This window comes from Balaenoptera ricei, chromosome 5 (genome assembly GCF_028023285.1).
Source record: "Balaenoptera ricei isolate mBalRic1 chromosome 5, mBalRic1.hap2, whole genome shotgun sequence".
In the NCBI taxonomy this organism is placed as follows: domain Eukaryota; kingdom Metazoa; phylum Chordata; class Mammalia; order Artiodactyla; family Balaenopteridae; genus Balaenoptera; species Balaenoptera ricei.
Window position 1 is genome coordinate 104,607,440 of NC_082643.1, and position 21,769 is coordinate 104,629,208.

The following is a 21,769-nucleotide window of genomic DNA, read 5'->3' on the forward strand; positions in this document are numbered from 1 at the left end:
GGACAACACCACAATGTTCAGAGGGGCTGCAGGCCTCCCTTACCCAGCCAGAAACCCCTTGCCGAGCCCTGCAGGAGCTGTCTCTGTGCCTAGAGGTACCCAAGGGTCTCTGACTGCTATACCAACCCTTGCATCCCAGTGAACTTCAACTCAAGTCAATCGCCAAACATCTGTTCAGTCCCTACTAAGTGCCAGGCACCAGAAGCAATCTTGACATGCTAAGATGTGCCTGAAGAAATATTTTCCCTAAGCAGAGTGGAGGCATGCCTATAAAACAGAATACTTGAAATATTTTCAAGATTGCATTAAGCAAAGGAAAATTTGTGGTTGTTCTCAGACTTCTTCAATGTTTACATTAAACACATTTGAATGCTGCATTTTAAGTCAGTTTTTCTTATTTCTTGACAATAGCAAGAGATGAGAGATGGAAGGGTTAGAAGTCTTCCTTCAAATGGAAATGGTTGCAGCAATTACATACATCAAAGTAATATTTACAGTTACATTTGAAAAAAAAAGAGAGAGAGAGGGCACAGTGTTTTTTCCAAAGCAAATTATTTCAGAATATGTCAGAGCATGCTCAAGATATATTAAAAAGAGCAACAGATGGTGTTTCTGCAACCTGTTCCAAACCATTTATAAACCCGAATTAAAAAAAAAAATCCCTTAGACACACAAATCTCTGTACCTTTGCATATTTTATAATGAAAGTATTATATGAATATAAATTAGTAAATGAGATCTATAAATCAAATCAAAATGTGTGAAAACTACATATTTGGATCTACCATCATACCTTCATAACTATTAAACTGATGTTTTCGTTCTCCACACAAATTATAATTATTATCAGCATCTGATGATGATGAAGTAAGGACAGTGCTACAGGTGGGCAGGGCCGCAGAACAGAACAGGTCTGTGGGTGCTGGATTGAAATTTCAGCTGACCTGTTTGCTAGCTCAGCGGCGACCTCGCTCCGACAAGCCCATTACCCTCTCAATACCTTGCGTATTTTAGAAATGGTGTTTGAAAACCAAGGAGGAAAAGGGGGGGATGAATTGGGAGATTGGGATTGACATATATACACTAATATGTATAAAATAGATAACTAATAAGAAAAAAAGAAAATATACAAATAAAAATTGAAACATTGAAAAAAAAATAACGAAAAACAAGAGTAGATTGAATTCCCTGACAGTCCAGTGGTTAAGACTCTGTGCTTTCACTGCTGAGGTTCCAGGTTCAGTCCCTGGTTAGGGAACTAAGATCCCACAAGCAGCGCAGCACAGCCAAAAGAAAACAAAAAATACAAGAGCAGACTATCTTGACCACCAGGGATCCGCTGGACCGAAAGCAGTCCCTGTGTTTGGGGAATAAATGCATGACCTCTGTAGCGTGCCTGGAAAATAGTAGGTTCTCAATAAATAACAAAGGCTAATAGTCACTGAGTACTCACCACAGGCTAGGCGCTGTTGTAAGAGCTTAATAGGCAGAGAAAGACAAATACCATATGATATCACGTATATGTGGAATCTAAAAATAAATGGTACAAATGAACCTATTTACAAAACAGAAACTGAGTCACAGATGTAGAAAACAAACTTATGGTTACCAAGGGGGAAAGAAGGGGGAGGGATAAATTGGGAGATTGGAATTGACATATACACACTACTATATATAAAATAGATAACTAATAAGAACCTACTGTATAGCACAGGGAACTCTATTCAATACTCTGTAATGTCTTATGTGGGAATAGAATCTAAAAAAGAGTTGATATATGCATATGTATAACTGACTCACTTTGCTGTACACCTGAAACTAACACAACATTGTAAATCAACTACACTCCAGTAAAAAAATGAAAAAAAGAGCTTAATAGGTAGTGTCTCACTGCATCCTAGCGATCACATTCTTACTAGGTTTCCTTTTATAGGAGAGAAGAATGCAGACTGGAGAGGGTAAATAACTTCCTCGAAGCTGAATAGCTGGGTGTGGTATATAGTAAACAGTGGACATAATCATTAGTACTAATCTCTGAAACAACCCTGGCACTCCACGTCACTGCCCTCACTACTGCCATCCCTTAGTTAGGTGTAGGGGTCAACTCTGGCGACAGATGCAGAAGGGCTGTCCTTCCCCACCCACCCCCAAACTCAAACATGCATGGACCTCTCCGTAGTGTACAAAGTAAAATACAAAGCTCAATGCTGGGGTTTCACGCAGATGATACAGCCCAGGAGACTATCCAAGAAAAACACACGATCACATGCACATCCATTACCCCCAACCTGTCAACAATATTAAGATGAACGTTTCCTAGAATGTCCCATGGAATCTATCTTGCTAAATCCCCAGTCCCCACTTCTATTCTGTGCCCTGTGCCCATGTGGGCAGAAACAGAAACATCCTGATTGATGTTTTCCAATCAAGTCCAAACTTTTATCAATAGTTGAACGCCTAACCAGTACCAGAAACCATGAAAGGAACTGTGGCATTTAATCCTCACAATAATTCTCTGAAGTAGGTAATAGTATTCCCATTTCACAGATGAGGAAAGAGAGCCTGGGAGAGGTGACATGTCTTGGTCACAGTCACAGAGCCGGTAACTGTTAACAGCTGGATTTGCATTCCGAGTCTGACTTCAAATCGAGGGCCTTTTCTGGGTTCTAAGATGCCGCATGTGAATTTTGTTTTCTGATCCTATGAGTCTCAAATCTTCTCATGTCAAGACTCTCCACTATGAAGAAGGGGCACATGCATTCAACTCCTGAGAAGGACATCCACAGCCATAGCTACGAAGCCTCCTAGCAGCGATTCTTAGGGCTGGTCCCTGGGCCGGCAGCACCAGCATCACCTGGGAGCTGCTTAGGGAGGCAGGATCTCAGGCCCCACCTACTGAATCAGAAACTTGGGCGTTGGAGTCCAAGCACCTGGGTTTAAACAAGCTCTCCCAGTGACTCTGATGCCCATTCAAGTTTGAGAACCTCAGCCTCAAGCATCGTTATCAAGAGGGCAAGCTTCGGAGTTGGAGCAAGAGGCCTCTGGGCCCAGCTCTCGCTCTGCCCCTTCCCATTTTGTAAATGAGATGGAGGGAAGACGATATAAGATAGGGACCCAGTGTGAGAGAGTGGGAGGGAGATGGGAGAGAATGTTGTCCCCACCTGGGAGAGATCACTGCATTGGGGACCAGGAAAATCAAAAATAAAGAAGACACAGCACCTGCCATCAAGAGGCTCAGCCTCTTGTGGGGACGAACATAAAAATATCTTGTGTATAATAGATCACAGGATACTGTGCCACGTGCATGTGGGACAGAAGCAGATGCAGGCCTGTGGGAGCCCAGCGGGGAGACTAAGGAGCGGGAGGAGGAGGGCTTTCCCAAGTCCACTTTCGAGAGAGTAGCAAAGCCAAGGTTCACACTCCAAGCGCAAGTCTCTTTCTCCTTCCCCATTCCTGATGGAGCTATTCCTAACAGTGTCACTCACGTTTCCCACATTCAGACCCTTCCCAATTCATCGCCTCATGGACTATTGATTTTTCCCTTCTGTCACTAATACCTGTAGCAATAGTTAACTCCAGAGGACAAGGTACAGGTGGCTGTCATTTCTCACATCCCAGGAGGCCACTCCTCAAGGAGATGGCCTCCCTGTTCTATTCCGTGCACAGGGAGGCCCCCTGCCGGCCTTCCTGGCCAGGCACACCTGAGGTCACAGCTCGGGCCGGGCGGCCACAGCTGCTGGTCTTCTCTTGACTTCTCTGGTTTTGCCCCACCTGTTCTCCAGCTGCCCTGGGTGTCTGTTCCCTCTGGACCCCCGCACTGTGCAGAAAGTGTCCTCCCAAAGGAGTTCACAAGCTTAGAGCTTTACGGAGGGTGCCAAGTGCTTTCAGAGGATGCGTGGAATAGGGTGGTGTCCCGCCATCTTTCTGTGGTTGTCCACAAGGAGCTCCTATGCAGGAGATGCTCCACAAACATTGCTGAAGGGAGGGGAGTACAAAGGGGGGGAAGGAGGAAGAATAAAGTCAGGACCCAGCGGGACGCACCAGGATGCTGTGAGATTGTACTACTCCCAGTGCCTGGCACAGACTGGATCCTGAAGTAGATGATAAAAGAAACTTTTAACAGAGGGATAAGAATGGAAGAAGACAGAGAAGACAGAACAAGCAGGGGAGGGACAGAGAGAGAGTGGAGGGGATGGTGGACTCAGGAGCTGCTCTGCCCACTGCAGCTAAAGTAGAACCGCAAAGCACCCTGCTCTGCTCCACTCACTCGTCTGCTGAATATCCATCAAACTGCCAAATAATTTTGTTTTCACTTTTCAGTATTTGTCAGGAACATAGATAGCTTATACAAGAGGGATTATAGCTTACCAGACATGCTTTCTGTCCTCAAAAAACTTAAAATCTAGTTGAAGAAAGAAAAAACCCAAGTAAAATTTAATATAAAATTTATATAAGAAATTAATAACTATACACGGCTTTTTAACTATACTAAGTATGCTATTAGAGCCAGAAGTGCTGCCGTAGGAGCTCAGAGGAGGGAAGGCTCAAGAGCCTTGGCAGGGCAGGATGCTGAGGGGGTAGGAGTGGGGTTGGACCTGCTCCAGCCCAGAGGGTCATGGTGGGTTTGAGCTTTTTATAGTTTGGAATAATGCCAAACACTGTCAATGTTATCCTCGGGATCGTTTCAGGGAGTTGCATCCTCCCAAACATTTTTTTGTAAAAACAAAATAGAACACAGGAGATTCTTAGAACTAGTCAAGAACATCTTTCACAAAAAATGAATCCATAACACTCCTACACTGTTGGTGGGAATGTAAATTGGTGTAGCCACTATGGAGAACAGTATGGAGGTTCCTTTAAAAACTAAAAATAGAACTACTATATGACCCAGCAATCCCACTACTGGGCATATACCCAGAAAAGACAAAAACTCTCATTCAAAAAGATACAGGCACCCCAATGTTCATCGCAGCACTATTTACAATAGCCAAGACATGGAAGCAACCTAAATGTCCATCGACAGATGAGTGGATAAAGAAGATGTGGTACATATATACATTGGAATATTGTATGTTCATAAAAAAGAATGAAATAATGCCATTTGCAGAAACTTGGATGGACCTAGAGATACTAAGTGAAGTTAAGTCAGACAGAGAAAGACAAATATCATATGATATCACTTATATGTGGCATCTAAAAAAATGATAAAATGAACATTTACAAAATAGAAATAGACCCACAGACATAGAAAACAAACTTATGGTTACCAAAGGGGAAGGGGGTGGAGGGATAAATTGGGAATTTGGGACTAGCAGATACACCCTACTATATATAGAATAGATAAACAACAAGGACCTACTGTATAGCACAGGGGACTATATTCAATATCTTATAATAACCTAAAATGGAAAAGAATCTGAAAGAGAATATATATAACTGAATCACTTTGCTGTACACCTGAATCATTGCAAATCAACTATACTACAATTTAAAAAAGAACATTTCCATCACCCCTCCACAAAAAGAATGAACCCACTCTTCACTTGTTAAATATGAGTCTTGATCTGATTCCACCTTGGTGTGAATTTCATCTGCTTCAAAGGAATATGGAGTTGGGAGATGTTCTCCAACGTTGAATCTATAGTGAAAAATGAAGAACCTATTCCCAGGGGGATTTGGGTGGGAGGTGTGCACACCCGTGTATCAGGTTCCTAATGTGCTGGCACCCTCCAGGCCTTGCTGGGGGAGAATGAGTCTGTGTATAGACCCAGACGGGGACTGCAGCGCGGCTCAAGGCTGTCTTACTCGAGGGATGCCCTCTTACCTGTGCTTCCCTGCACCTGAGCACCTTGCCTTCATCCACTCACCCATCCTCTCCCTCATGCTCGTTCAACAGCACGTTTCTGTGCACGAGTCATGTTCCAGGCACTGCGTTACATACCTGGTATCCCTTTTAGGAGTTGGGGGCCTGGTGTAGAAGGTTTGAGAAACGACGTTGTGCTGTGTTCTGGTGATACGAGTGTGAGTTCCACCAGGCAGGTGCTAGGTGATCAGAGGAGGGCTTTGGTGGCCATGTGGGGAGGAAGAAAAATGCCCAGTGTTGAGGCCCGTCACTACCTCTTACTGAGACTGTGACATCCCAGTCCTTCCCTTCGCACTCCATCATATGGGCTCCTGCATCACCTTCCTAACATGTGGCTCTGAGCATCCTTTATCCTCTGCCTTGCAAAGCTCCATGACACCTCGAGATTAACACAGTCCTTCCAGCTTATCCTTCAGGTTGCCTGCTCTCCAAGCTCACTGTGCATTTCCACACCTTAGCTTCCATGGCTCCCTGATGCAAACCCTACCCTTCCCTCAGAGAGGTGGAGAGAAGAGGGCGAGCCCTGCCATCAGACAGGCTGGGTGGGAAGCGTGACACCGCTGACTCCCCCATGAGATTGACCTGGGCCTCTGTCAATCCATCTGCAAAATGAAAAGGCCAGTTTGTGGTCCCATCCACCACAAACATCCCGTCATAGCCCTAACACTGAGATAAAGACACTGTCCAACAAGAATTGCTAGGAAGTTTGGGTGAAATGATTTCTGTAAAGTGCACAGTTCCCAACATGGTGTAGATAAATGTTCAAAGAGCGGGAAGAAGGGAATGAATTTAGAAAGTTTACCTCCATTTTCATTTCTTTCTGGTTTATATTGAAAACGAGTTTACTGACTCTTAAAAAGATCAATCATCTTCCCCCAAATGAGAGAATTTTATTCTAGTCTTTTTCCTTTCAGAGGCAGAGCTTAAAGTGAGGTGTGGAGCTGAGCCAGTTAATCTTGGAGGTTTGAGAGAGGGGTATGAAATCACCCCGACCATTCCCCAAGGGTTTTGCTGCCGCATTCTGGACCAGGGGTGGGTGCCTGGGGAGACCCAGAGAAGCCCACGCACACCAGACTCAAGGATGTGATGAGGAATTAGTCTCCATGCCAGGAGCCTGACCCTGGAGACAGGACCAAGTCCCCTCTCTGTGGGACCGGAATAACACACCATCCAAACTCTGTTCCCATAGATAAGAGAACATGAGTGCACTCTGCCCACTCCATCAGATCCAGTTCTCCCAGGCAGCGAGGGTGGGGGGAGTTTAATTTAGTACCCTTTAAAAATTATTAAACCTTTTAAATTATTAAGAAGTATTAAAAATTCAAAATAATTCAGAAATTGAATATCTTCATTTAAAATGAGCCTTAAATATTGAAAACCACAAACCTCTGGAGGCCAGCTTTGTTCAGTTCATACTCCATGCCCACCACGTGGACAGCTGCCTATCCAAGCAGAAATAGAGAGAGACCTGCTTCACTCAGGCCCAGATGCAGAAAGGAGCAGGCGGGTGGGAAGGGCAGAAGGATGGCTGCCAAGCTACACACCATCCAGCTGCAGCTCGTTCACATGTGGCCGTGTGATGGATGCGGTTGACTAAAGGAAGCCGGGGAGCATCTTCGTAATTCCCTGGCAAGAGGCAGCTTGCTAACACATGGGCCTCGCTTGAGCGCTGAGAGAACACATCAAATCTCCAGCAAGTTTGCAAGCAGCATCTTTCATTAATCACCCCGGGCTGTCAGGCTGCAAAGAGTGTTAACACAGGAGCCTTTTCAGAGCGCTTGTCAGCTGCCGGTGTCGAGATACTGTCTGCACTCAGGCCAGACAGAACCGTGGAGTCCGGCACGCCTCCCCAGACCCCTCCTTCCAGCCTCCCTCCCCGCTTTCAGGCTCAGCTGGAATAACGACATCGTTCCCTGCTCTGCCACTGCTTCCTCTGCTAAGCCACTTGGCTTGCATTGACACACAGAGGGCCCTGGGGTGCACCGTCCCAGAGGATAGGACATATGAATGAGCACCATCGCTCTGGGGTCCCGCCAAGAGGAGTCAGCAGATAAACCGCTTCCAGACAGCCTTACAATTAGGAGGAAGCTGCCAGCTGCAGGGAACTCAGGGGGCTGAGTTGTTGCATCGGCTGGTAAATAATAAGGCCAATCCCGGGGCTCAGTTGCTTGCTGTGCCACTTTAGACACGTCACTTCTCTCTTCTAAGCTTTAGCTGCATCTGCAAAGTGGGCAAATCCCACCAGCCAGAACTGAGCCTTGCTTGTGCCTGAACAGGCATTTTCCCCTTCAGATCCACCCTTTTTAGCTGTCCAAAGACCTCAGTCCCACCTCCGAGAATCTGAAACTTGGAACCACGAATTGGACATTACCTCCAACACGCTTTCAATGTTAATGATCTTTGATTCTAAAAATCGGGTGAGGGGAAAAATAAATAAAATAAAATAAGAGTCAGCTGAGGCCAAGGTCAGAAGGAGGATGAAATCCTAATTTAAAACCTGAAGTGTGTACATGTCAATCCCAAACTCCCAATCTATCCCTCCCCCCCACTCTTCTCCCCTGGTAACCATAAGTTCATTCTCTAAGTCTGTGAGTCTATTTCTTTGTTGTAAATAAGTTCATTTGCAACATATTTTTTTAGATTCCGCATATAAGCAATGTACATGTACATACTGCTGTATTTAAAATAGATTACCAACAAGGACCTACTGTATAGCACAGGGAACTCTGCTCAATATTATGTAACAATCTAAATGGAAAAAGAATTTGAAAAAGAATAGATATCTGTATATATATAACTGAATCACTTTGCTGTACACATGAAACTAACCCAACATTGTTAATCAACTATACTCCAACATAAAATAAAAAGTTAAGGAAAAAACAAACAAACAAAAAAATGATCTCAGGTCATCCAATGGAAAAGTACAGGCATTGTGATAGGGCTGACATGCTGAAGGAAATGACAATGACTTTGAAATAACATAGACTAAGGTCAAGCGGTGGACGCAGATTTAAAACTCAATTCATGTTTAATCTTCAACATGATTCTGTTAAACGTCAATGGATTGAAAAATAAATCCTGGATGCGTTGATGTGTCATGATAAAATATGACAAAACAAAAACAAACAAACAAAAAAAAACCCTGAAGCTCCTCCTAGGATCCCGGGAAGAGGGTGCCTCGCATTCAAAGTCCCTGGGCTCAGGATTGCATCCTGCCTGCTCTGAGGTGCTGCCTTCTGTCCACGGCCTGGCCTGCCCTGCCTGAATCAAGCTCCCTGTACACAGTCGCAGAAACATATCATTTCCATGTCACATGTCAGGAGCTGCAAGTCTGGGGAGTCTTTTGAGGCTTTAATCAAAGACCAAGATGTCAGGGAAGGGGCTGCGTGTGGAAAGTGTCAAAAGAGATCTCTCAGGACCCAGATAAATGATCTGCTCTTTCCTGACTGATTTACTGTTAATTTCTGCAGCATCTCAGACAACTTGAAAGAGTACCAAGAGCTAAGCACAAAGCATCCCAGACGCAGTTGCAAAATCCCTCCAAAGCATGACTCGCCACTGCCTGCAGGCAAGGGCCCCAGGAGGCAACAAGGATCTGAGGGTCCAACAGGCTGGTGGCAAGTCTCTTGCTTTCCGTGGGACTGGGCAAGTCATGGAGCCCTCTGAGTCCTCCGTTTCCTCGTCTATAAACTTGGGACAGGGAGAGCTACCCAACAGAATCATTTTGAGTATTAACGTGGTGAGCAGAGAGTAACAGTCTGAGCTGGAAATGGGACTCATGGGCTGTGGTCTCCTGGTGACTATTCTCTCCCAGCTTAACTATCCTGTGCCCGGTGTCACAGCCACCAATGAGGCCTCATAAATATTTACACCCAGCGTGTGGTGCGATGCTCAATTAATTGCTCCTGTGACGCACTTTGAGAGCCTCAGAGGATAGGTGCCATGCAAAGGGATTATTAAAGACACAAACAAGTAAGCTCACAGAAGCCGCATCCTTCCGAGCTTTCCATTGCCCCAGGGTTTTTCAGATCACTGCCCGAAATCTAGGGGAAATGTGCTTTCAAAATCACACTGTCCGACAGACTCTAACTCCACCCACCTCACTACAAATAACTCAATATCTTTTCTTTTATGGCTGAGTAATATTCCATTGTATATATATGCGGGATAGGGAGGGTGGGAGGCCGGGAGATGCAAGAGGGAAGAGATATGGGGACATAGGTATATGTATAACTGATTCACTTTGTTATAAAGCAGAAACTAACACACCATTGTAAAGCAATTATACTCCAATAAAGATGTTAAATAAATAAATAAATAAATAAATAAATAAATAAATAAATAAATAAATAAATAAAATCACACTGTCCAAGGCAGGACGTGGCAGCCAGGAGAAGACCTCATTGGTCTTTCCAGATAACTTACCACCAAAGAAATGCAAATGGCCCAAAACCATTTGAAATAAATAAATAAACAATAATTAAATCTAACTAGGCATCAGGGAAGTGAAACAGATAAAATAAGGAATCAAGTAGCAAGTAGGAAAAGTTGTTTTAAATGGTCGTGGATTTAATGGTGGTAAGATATGTTGAGATGGTCACTTCACACTCTGTAGATAAGAATATAAATTCATTCAACCCATCCAGAAGGCACCTGAGTGATACTAAACAAGCGGCCTAGGAGACCCACATTATCGTTATCAGACACCTTCATAGCAGTTGCACTTGATGGAGTCTGTCCATGGAAACACTCAGAGATCAGATTAAAAAGGATATCATGTTGCAGCAAGGGTACACACTGCAACATGATTTACAATTGTAAAAATGAGCAAGAACCTAATTTCCCTCTCCAAAAGTCACGCAGCTGATAAATACCATGTTTTCAAATAACAAAGATCTACAATGCATTTTTAACATCAGGAGCCTATACATTCTTTTATATTATTTTTAAACATCTGTATATTGAAATGCATGAAGACATCCTCATACACGCATGCACATATGTGCCTGAGACTCGCCAAAATATCACCTGTGGTGTTGACCGTTATTTTCTTCTCCATGCATTTTTCTATTTTCTGTGTTCTCTCTAATGAGATGTTCCTTTAGGTCTAGAACAGCACAAACATAAAGTAAGTGTCCCATAAGTTGATTTGTGATCTGCCTTTGATGACTACCCACTCCTCTGGGGAGGACGATGAATCGCTTGCAGCTGACACTTAACCTTGGTTCTCTTTTCTGCCCTAGGTCATGGCCTCGAACCCATAGTGTCACAGGTGAGTCAGGGCCCCCCAGACACCTAAGCAGTGGGAATGTTATCAGGAGTCTGTTACTCTTCTTTCCATTCTTTTCTGTTTTTCTTTGGATAAAACTATTGGCCTGTTCCAGGTGACACTGGTGACTTAGGGTCTTTCCCTCTGGTGGCTCCCAGGCTGGAAGTGTGTGACATCCACAGCTTTGGAGGCTGGCAGACGGGGTGGGAATCGTGCCTCTCCATTTATTAGCTGTGCAGCCTTGGATGAAGCCCAGATCCCTGTGGGCCTGAGTTCCTTCAACTGCGAAGTGGGTATAAGTCTGCCTGAATGCCAGTATTGTGGCTACTCATTAGTGTTTGTTCAACTAAACTGTACATAATGGGCTCCCCCCAAAATATGTGTTGAGTGACTGAATGGGTCAGAAACCACATTTTATGCTTCTCCTGCATCTCTTTTCAGAGCCTAGTTCCTGTTACCAGACACAGAGTAAGACCCCATTAAAGTGTGAATAAAGTATATACTTACCCATCTTGGAGTATTATTATATCAAGGAAAGTCCCATAGAGCTAACTAGAAAACTAGTCACTAGAAATAATGACTGGGATGAGACATAAAAAAAGAGAAATAGGGGGGCTTCCCTGGTGGCGCAGTGGTTGAGAATCTGCCTGCCAATGCAGGGGACACGGGTTCGAGCCCTGGTCTGGGAAGATCCCACATGCCGCGGAGCAACTAGGCCCGTGAGCCACAACTACTGAGCCTGCGCATCTGGAGCCTGTGCTCCACAACAAGAGAGGCCGCGATAGTGAGAGGCCCGCGCACCGCGATGAAGAGTGGCCCCCGCTCGCCACAACTAGAGAAAGCCCTCGCACAGAAACGAAGACCCAACACAGCCAAAAATAAATAAATAAATAAATAAATAAATAAATAAATAAAAATTAAGAGAAATAGGGAATTCCCTGACAGTCCAGTGGCTAAGACACTGCGCTTTCACTGCCACGGGCCCGGGTTCGATCTCTGGTAGGGGAATTAGGATGCCACAAGCTGTGTGGCATGGCCAAAAAAAAATAAAAGAGAGAGAGAAATACAGGAAGTGTGCAAAGAAGCAATAGATGCATTGGGAGTGATGTCATCAGCAAATCAATTCACAAGATTCATTATAGCACATGTTGGAGAATATAAGCAGCACCCAGCCACCCAGCGTGGCTTGCACAGCAGCGAGGAGGAGGAAAAAGCAAAATCAACGCTGCAAGTATGAATATAAATAAGAAACAAACGAGCCCCCAGCTCTAATCCCTCTTGCAGAACATGTTTTTCTGAAGCTTCTCGGGTCCTAAGAAAGGTTACATTCTCTCAAGGTAGATGTTTCCAACTTGTACTGAGTCCTTGGTGTCAAAAGTACCCCCCTCCATCTACTTGTCACCTCTCAGCCCTTCCTACCAGCCACTTAAAGTCTTGGGGGGACTGTAGAGAATTCTAAAGGGGATGGTGCTTGGAAATGAGGTTGTTAATCTGATTCGGTGACTGGTGAATTATAAATGTGACCTGTACCCCTCCCGCTTTGGGCTCGTTCTCCACCTGCCTTAAAGTAGAAAAAAAACTGACAGGTGGGATTCCATTTCATTAACGGCATTCTAGAGACACAAGCAGGGAAAAGAAAATAAATCATAAGCCCCCAAAAGTCAATTGAGATAAAGCTACCCAGACCTGCCCATAGCCACTCAGATCTGTACCCTGACAAAAATACTTAGCAAACCACACCACTCCAGCCTATGCAAGCTTAGGCACCAATGCCAGTGTCTACTACACTATAATAAAACTGATATAATTAAAGATGCACATGATGGTTTACATAAGAGACTGCTCATCGTGGTGCTATTTATAACATTCCCAGATACTTTAAAGTTGTTTGCAATTTTTTACCATGGGATTTGTTGAAAATATGGTAGGGCATCTATATGAAAGAATACTACATAGCCGTTAAAAATGATGATGTTGAAGCATATTCAATTACGGGTATGTTATAACATGCTATTATATGAAGGGGCAGGCAGGAAAACAGTGCGCATACATTTTGATCATATATACATAGATTATATCATGTGTGTATGTGTTGTTAGGGATTTTCTCTAATCAAATATTTATAGTGGTTATCTTGGTATGCGGACATTACAGTGATTTTTATTCTCCTCTTTTTTGCTTAACTGTATCTTATCATTTTTCTACAGCAGCATTTTTTTTGTATACTGAAAACCATCTATCAAAAAAAAAATTCTCTAGGCCTGGAGAAGACAGACACATATTCAAACTTGGACAATCTGTCAATACCAACATCTTCTATGAAGTTGATATATAGAGAACAGGGTCATGTTTTTCCATAAAATAAACTCAGGAGATTTTCTCCAGGAACACTTGTTTTGTTTTGTTTTTCCTAAGAAAATCAATCTTTTTTTTTTTTTTTTTTTTTTTTTTTGGCTGTGTTGTGTCTTTGTTGCAGCGTACCGGCTTTCTCTAGTTGCGGCGAGTGGGGGCTACTCTTCATTGCGGTGCGCGGGCTTCTCATTGCCGTGGCTTCTCTTGTTGTGGAGCACAGGCTCTAGGAGGGCAGGCTTCAGTAGTTGCGGCGCATGGGCTCAATAGTTGTGGCATGCGGGCTCTAGAGATCAGGCTCAGTAATCACGGCGCATGGGCTCCGTTGCTCTGTGGCATGTGGGATCTTCCCGGACCAGGGCTCGAACCCATGTCCCCTGCATTGGCAGGCGGATTCTCAACCACTGTGCCACCAGGGAAGCCCAGGAAATCAATCTTAAATGTTGGTTTTTCCCACTTCTAAAAGAAAAATTAATACAAATTTTAGGACTAGAGGGAGGAAAGGTGGGTATGGAATATGTGAGCATCCAGTGCCTCCTTCTGGCCATTTCTAGATAATGCAGTACCTGTGTTAATTTATCAGAGGCTGGTTCTCTCCAAGATGTTGGGGAAATTGGTGAACAGAAACGTTAACAGTTGAATTGCAGGGAAAAGGTGTCCACCCAGTTCTTATAAGCACAAGCCAGGACTCAAATTATCTAAGGTTGATATGCCCAAGAATTTACAATGTCTTCACAATTCATCATGTATCAGAATGACAGCAGTGAAAAATGCATATCATCAAGCCCACGCCAGCGTTTATGCTTTGGTAGAGCTATAGTGAGGCCAGAGAATCCTTACCTTTAACACGATAATTCTAATTCACGTAGTTCTAGGACAGTCTTTTGAGAATCACTGGCTGAAGCAAAAATATATAGAGATAGGTGGATGGAAACTATCAAAGCTGTCTCCACCAAGAGGCAGCTGCCTTAACTATCACCATTCATTCATCCATCCATCCATTCATTCAACCAATTTTGGTAGTTTATTAATGTGACAGACACTCTAACCAGCTTTGGCCACAAGCTTTTAAAAAAGGAAATAAAAATGAAAATTTCTGGGGACTTAGCTAGTCTGAGATTCTACAACTGTGCTCTACAGATGAGGGAACTAAGAACTAGAAAAGGGAAGTGAATTTCCAAGAGCCATCTAGTGAGAACATTAAGCCTGTTCTCCCAACTCCCAATACATGTTTCCCATGTAACTGTGAGTTTAGACTATTTGTGACTTGGAATTCACAGCTCATAATCTTCAGATCAAGAGACTGTGGTTCAGTGAATAAAACCAAAATTCCCAGAAGTGCTAGATGACTGAGCTGGTAGATAGATAGGTAGATAGATAGACAGATGATAGATGACAAATTCAATATATAATAGATATATAACATACATATATTATATGTGTGTATATATATTCTATATCTCTATTTCTGTCTCTTTCTTTCCCTTCCTACTTCCTTCTTTTCTTCCCTTTTCCTTCTCTGCTCCCCTTGACTATACAAGTCATAGTCAAGGCTTATTGGACATCATAATCCTTTACTCAGAGGCAGTGAAAGTAACCCTAGGCAAGTTCCTTCCTGCCTTTCCCTATAACCATGGATTGATGCCAAGCTAAAGATGTTCTAAAGTTTGGGACCTGCCAGGGTAAAGTGTGTAAACTATCCTACTCCTCACCATAGTGAGAGGAAGATCAGGCCAATACCCTCCATCCCCAAATACTTTCAAGTTTTTAAAAGATAAAAATGGAGAAAGGCAGCATCTTGTAGAGGAAAGAACCAAGGGCTGTAAGTGTGGAGCTCAGAGTTTGAATACTGGTTCTCTCATGATACCGGCAAGCCCTAGGACCTGTGAATGAGAGAAAATGAAAAGAAACTAACATATATGGAGTCCCTACTTTGTGCCAGGCCTTTTATAAACTTATCTAATTTAGTTGTAAGGTACAGATTTTATTATCCTTGCTGTATAGATCAGCTAAATGAAGCCCAGGTGAAGTTAGGGAACTTGTAAAGACACCAGTAGTGTAGAACTCAGATTCATCACAGCACACATGTTAAGTTAGGCACCAAATATTGTCAGCCTCGGTTTTCTCAGTCATTGAATCCCAGAGCTTCACGGCTAGAAGGGACCTCAGCTTGAAGAACCCTTCTGAAGAACTGACTGGTGCTCGTCAACAGAGTTGAATGTTGGAAAAGGCACATATTTGGTTTGAAAATGGGCACTAAATAATGAACAAGTTCCTAATATAGATCTGAAGATCTAAAGATCTGGATTGAGTGAGAAAAGATTTGGCCATGAAGTTGAACTTGAAAAGACATGAAACACAGAACACAGCAATTCCTTAGTAGTGCACTGAGCCAGGGAGTTATTTATTTACGCTACTCAACAGCTAGTTGGGGTAGATACTCTTATTCCCACCAGGCTTACAAGCTTGCCTGAGGTCACATGGCCAGAAAGTGAAACGGCCAGGATTTGAACCTAGAACTTCTCATTCAGCTTCTGTGAAACATGTGTCCATGCCTTTGATCAGAGGCTCTGCTACATTATTGGTGAGCACCAAGGCTGATAAAAAAAAAAATTTAAGGCTGCAAGACACTTTAAAAAAGAAATCGTGGGGCTGAAACATGACAAATGTTTATGTATATTTTTTTATGTAAGTCAAGTCCAGAGGCAAGCAGTCCAAGGCTGTTTGGCAGCTCTTCTCCTCAAAGTCAGAGACCCTGCCCCTCCTGCATCCCTCCCCGCCTCGAGTTGGTCTCCATACCATCGCCTAAAATAGTGATGTCTGTGCTCTGGGCTGCAGGAGGAGGAAGGGAAGGAGAAGAAGGAATGAATGGTGCACAATAATTTCCCTCAAGAAAATTTCCTGGAAACTGTGAGTTGATTTTCCACCTCTTCCATCAACCAAAACTTGAACTCATGCCCACATGAAGATTAGGACAGGTAATAAGGACTTACTCAAGGTGGCCATGTACCCAGCCAACCAGGACGGGTTCTAGTATAGAGAAGCAAGGGAAAATGGATATGGCGAGACACAGTGGTCTCTGCTCTGGAGTACTTAGTGACGGAAGTTAGGATTCACTGGCCTCTTGCTTTTTTCTACATATTTATGAGTATCACTGGCTTCTTGCTTTTTTCTACATATTTATGAGTAAGTCCAGCTTGCAGCCTCTGGAATTGGAGGTAACCCTAACCCTCACCTTTCCTCTCTCCCCCTGTGCCTCTCCCTCTGAAGTTTCATGACTGAAATGAAAGCAGAAGCTGGTTTTGCTTGGGGAACCTGTCTGGTTTAGAAATACAATCATCTGAAAGACCTGTTAACTCATTTCACTTCCTAGAGAAACAGAAAGTTCTAGAACTCTGCAGGCTTCCTACTTCTACCCTTCTCACACCAGGGAAGCACATTCTCTTCATGGGACTAGTTCGGGATTTTCTTCACCCATGCCTATCCCATGGCAATAGCACTTGGGTGCTTAGCCAGCTACCCTGTCCCTTTAAAGGTACTAAATGGGGACATAGACAAGGCACCAGCCTTGCACCTCCAGGAGCTTCAGTTCATGGAAGTGTTGATAAGTGAAAATAGCCTGAGAATCTCTCTTCCTCACTTTATTTAACTCACATGGCTCACCTTCCACTGGACAAGAGTGGGAGCTTCTATGTCACTAATTCTCAGACTTCTGAGACCAGAATAAATATCACCACAGGAGCTTGTGTAAAAACCAATTGATTTGCTCTGGGGCCCAAATTTGCTTTCTTTCTTTTTTATAAAGCATCCAAGATGCCAATGGTCAGGGGACCTAAATTTCATGGGCATTGGTCGTACACCTTTGTCACACCTCTGCAGGCACGAGGTGTCCATGTTCACGACTAAAGTCTGGGGTAATCGCCTCTGCCAGTCAGGAAACCCCCCGAGCTTTACGTGACACACATTCATCTTCACTTCCCTCTTAAAAATAACTGTTAGTGGGCTTCCCTGGTGGCGCAGTGGTTGAGAATCTGCCTGCCAATGCAGGGGACACGGGTTCGAGCCCTGGTCTGGGAAGATCCCACATGCCGCGGAGCAACTAGGCCCATTAACCACAATTACTGAGCCTGCGCGTCTGGAGCCTGTGCTCCGCAACAAGAGAGGCCGCGATAGTGAGAGGCCCGCGCACCGCGATGATGAGTGGCCCCCGCTTGCCGCAACTAGAGAAATCCCTCTCACAGAAACGAAGACCCAACACAGCCAAAAATAAATAAATAAATAAATAAATAATAAAAATAAAGGAATTCCTTAAAAAAAATAAATAAATAAATAACTGTTAGGGAAATGTTGTCTTTTGTAAAAAGATGTTTCCTTGAGGGTCATTCAGAAAGCAGTTGTTCTCTGTGGCTGTTTGGTTCCAGAGGGTGATGAAGGACCCTCCACTGTCACAGCTTCACCGTCACTCTTCCAGGATGGTGATGGGGAAAGCTACTAAGCAGCTTCCCTCATCTTTCTAAAAAACGGCTCTCTCTGAGAAGCCCATCTATCCTTCCATTCCAGGAAGACTCAAAGACTGGGAAGAATTCGGGGGACTGTTGCTATGGTGAGGATCTGGGCCCAGCAAGAGACAACACCAATCTCAAGTTCGCTCAGCAAGGGAGGGGACCAGGTTCTACTGAAAGTTCTGTCACTCGTTCCAAGTTCTGGGCGTTTCCACAGCCGACTGGCCATTTATGGTCACTTACCGTACACAGGGTTACAGGAGTGAGCAAGAGCCTGGAATCTCACCACTGCCTCGGGGGAGACAGGCACCACCGTCCTTAACTGTGTGATATATTCGTTGGCTTGCTTTGTTCTTACATGCTAAGGAGAAGCTGAGCAGGGTGTATTAATCAGGGAGGACTAACATCTAGAATGCATAAACTACAAATGTTAGTAGTTTAATAAAATAAAGGTTTATTTCTTGCTCACATCACAATCCCATGTAAATTGAAGGAGGTTTTTTTCCAAACATTCATTTGGGATTCACTCTCCTTTCACCCAGTGGCTTCCATTATCCCTGAGGGCCTTGGGGTCCTCTGTCTCTGGCCAGCCACTGGGGCAGGAACGAGAGGTGGAGGGTCAAGCGGGCCGGCCTGCAGTGGAATCCATCACACCTGCCTCATCCCAGTGTCCATAGCTCCATGCCAAGACCGCCCAGTGCAAGGGACACCAGGAACTGTGCGCCAGCCGAGCGCCCACAGGAGGAGGAGAGGGGGGTTTGGTGAGCACACAGCATTCTCACCACTTCCAGGCGCCTGAGCTAGTGATGACCGGGGCTGGAGGGCCCTCCTTAATTTTTAGCTGAGATTGGCGGTCAGGGAGGGTCCTCCAGAGGAGATGACATTTAAGACACAGTATGATGGATGAAAAGTATCCAGGCCTGGGCAGAGCTGAGGAGAGAACTTTCTGGACTAAGGGACACATGCGACATCTCTGTGGTAGATGTACTGGATGAACTTAAAGAGAGGCTGATATGGTTAGAGCTCAGAGGAGGAAGGAACTAGAGAGAGATGAGATCAGAGACAGGGCAGGAACCAGGCTTTGCTGGCCTCTGGGAGCAACGGTAGGGAATCTGGGCTATGTTTCATGGGCCATGAATGACAGGTGCTGATTTACAGTTTTAAAACTATGCTTTTAAAATTACATTTCCAAAACTCTGCATTGTTCATAACACAGGTAGGTACTGAGGGAGATAGAGATAAAAGATAATTCCTTCCCTATAGAAGGGCAGTGGACTTAAACAACAAAGAAGTAATCAGACGCTGCTTCTTCTTATTTGCGTAACGGTGAGTAAAACAGAAAATGACGGCTCTAACTGATTCGGTGAGATTACAGTGACCTGGAGTGGTCAGAAAGGGAAGCCCCAGGAGGATCTCAAAGTTTACTGAGCATTTTGGAAAACAAAATGGAGGAGGCAGGGACTCCAGGTGGAATTGACACAAGCAAAGACCCAGAAGTGGCACGTAGCATATTTGGGGAATCCAGGAGGGTCTCAGACTGCAATGCTGCTGAAAGAAGAGATCCCCCACAGCTCTCCATGAGAATGTGGGTATAATGACTACGTTCAATGAAGCCAATATCCTAAAATGAAATGATATCGAACCCTGAATTAGACAGTGGAGCTGCTTTCTAGATCACAAGTGCCAGAGCAGATCCCCAGTAAGTGTGTGCTCATTTGTGCCTGCCAGACCAGCTGGTGTTTAATGGGTGACATTATTAATTTAACTCAATTCATGAGAGAGTACAAATTGCTAAAGGGCTGGAAAACCTGTAGGTTTCTCTGCCAGGGATCTCACTATGGGTGTAATTGTGCTGGGACAGGGAGATGTTATTAGTGCCCCGGGGTAGTGTTTGCTGCTGGTCCTACCACCAGAATAGACTGTGACTGGTGCAGGTGCAGACAGGATACTCGTCCTCCTGGCTCATTATCTCAAGGAGATTAGCTCTGGCTTAACACTTCCCCCATGCACTGGTCCTAGGCAAATTCCATAGAACTGTGTTTCCACTGAGCCAAAGTTCCATTAATGTATACATTATACCCTACAGAAGACTTTGGCATGCTGGCACAAATTCACAGCTATTAATTTTGTATTTTGGTTTGGGAAGAGAATTCAGGGTGAAAGGACAAAAGTTTAAGAACATGATGAAGCCAGACCAAAAGGTAGGAATACACATCATACCATGGTCCTCTGCACTATTTGGACGCAGGCTAGAAATTTGCCCTGAGAGTCTTAACAGCCAAAGGAGGAAGGGAAATGTGATCTCTTCTAGGATTGATGTTTTCCATTAAATCAAAGCAAAGAAGTGTGCAGCTTCTGGTCCTGAGACCCACTAGAAACTTCTCATATATGTGCTAATAAAGAGAATGTGATAAGAACATTTTCTGCCTACAATGTTCCTAAATTCAGACTAACAGCATGAAATTATACTGCAATTTAGGAAAATTAAGTGTATGAGGAAGCAAAAAGACCTGCAGGTCATGTGAGCAATTCTTTGCATAATCTGAGGGTAAAATGTAAAACATCGAGCACTGAGTACACTAGATGACCTTCTGGCAATCTTTCATAGAACAAGTCCAAGGGAGGAAGTTGAGTGTTGAGAAACATCTGCTGAACAAGATTTATTCAACAAACGCCTATCAAGAACTCATTTGGTCAACAGGGCCCTGCACCTCAAGTCAGGGATAGATGAATAAGTAGATATGGCCCCTACTCTTCAAATATATAGAGTCTGTTCAAGAAGACAATGTGTGGACAGATTATTGCAAATACAACGTGTGCCACAGGGCGAGGGGAAAACACATGTGGTCATTGGCTGAGCTGCTGCTGAGTCATCACTTTGGGTGCTACTGATTGGGGGGCGGCGTTCCTTCTAACATTGTTTCTCTTTCAATGAGAAGGCTAGCTTGCTGTGGAAAGGCTTCTTAGTTGGGATTTGATTCTCTTTCCTCCTTTTCCATTGCCCCTGTTATGTAAGAGCAGCTGATAGAATGAGAAGCATGGAAATGTGCACTTCATTTTGAGCAATTACAGTCAAGAAAATTTAATTGAAATGAGCGCAAGATTTCCGGAGAAAAACAAGGTCCCAGTCTTCCCAATGTTTTGCAATAACATTTTGGTCTCTTTTTGTTGGCAGGCCAGTACCAGACTATTAATGAGCCTCTTCTTGACAGCGTAAGTCAGCTGCTTTCCTTACCTATTTTGTCAGTGTTTGATATTTACAAAGTAAGTGGCTTTTTTTAAGGTACTTAGTGAATTTAAAACAATTAAACTTTTCCAAATGGCATAATTCCCTGGCAGAGAAAACTGCATTTCAGTTCTTGGGTAGAAAACTGTATTCCTACAATATATGTAAATCAAATCATCATGCTGTATGTCTTAAACTTATACAGTGATGTATGTCAATTATTTCTCAGTAAAACTGGAAAAATAAATAAATATTGAGGCATTAATATAGAGAAAGGGAAAAACATTATATTTCCATTCCTCAACTATACAATAAAGACAAAAATTAACTCACAATGGCCATTGTGAAGATTGGATAAGGTGAAAATACCAACACATGGTGCTGGCAAGTGTGTGATGAGAAAATCACTTCCTAAAACTCATGGTGAAATTTTAAATTGCAAGAAACTCTTTGGAAAGCAATTTCATAATATTAACTAACAAATATAAAAATGTCCATTTTCTTAGGCCCCATAATTCTACGGTTGGGAATTTAAACTAAAGAATTAAGCTAAAATT

General features: G+C 43.7%; 1 protein-coding gene across 1 annotated transcript in view; it reads left to right on the top strand.

The window, feature by feature from the left end:
• Positions 1–21,769, top strand: part of CLNK (cytokine dependent hematopoietic cell linker) — a 116,558-nt gene that overhangs the window by 10,632 nt on the left and 84,157 nt on the right. Inside the window, exons 3-4 of the mRNA XM_059923844.1 lie at positions 11,110–11,138; positions 21,162–21,199. Of these exons, the coding sequence (XP_059779827.1) occupies positions 11,110–11,138; positions 21,162–21,199 (67 nt within the window). The remainder of the gene's footprint in view (positions 1–11,109; positions 11,139–21,161; positions 21,200–21,769) is intronic.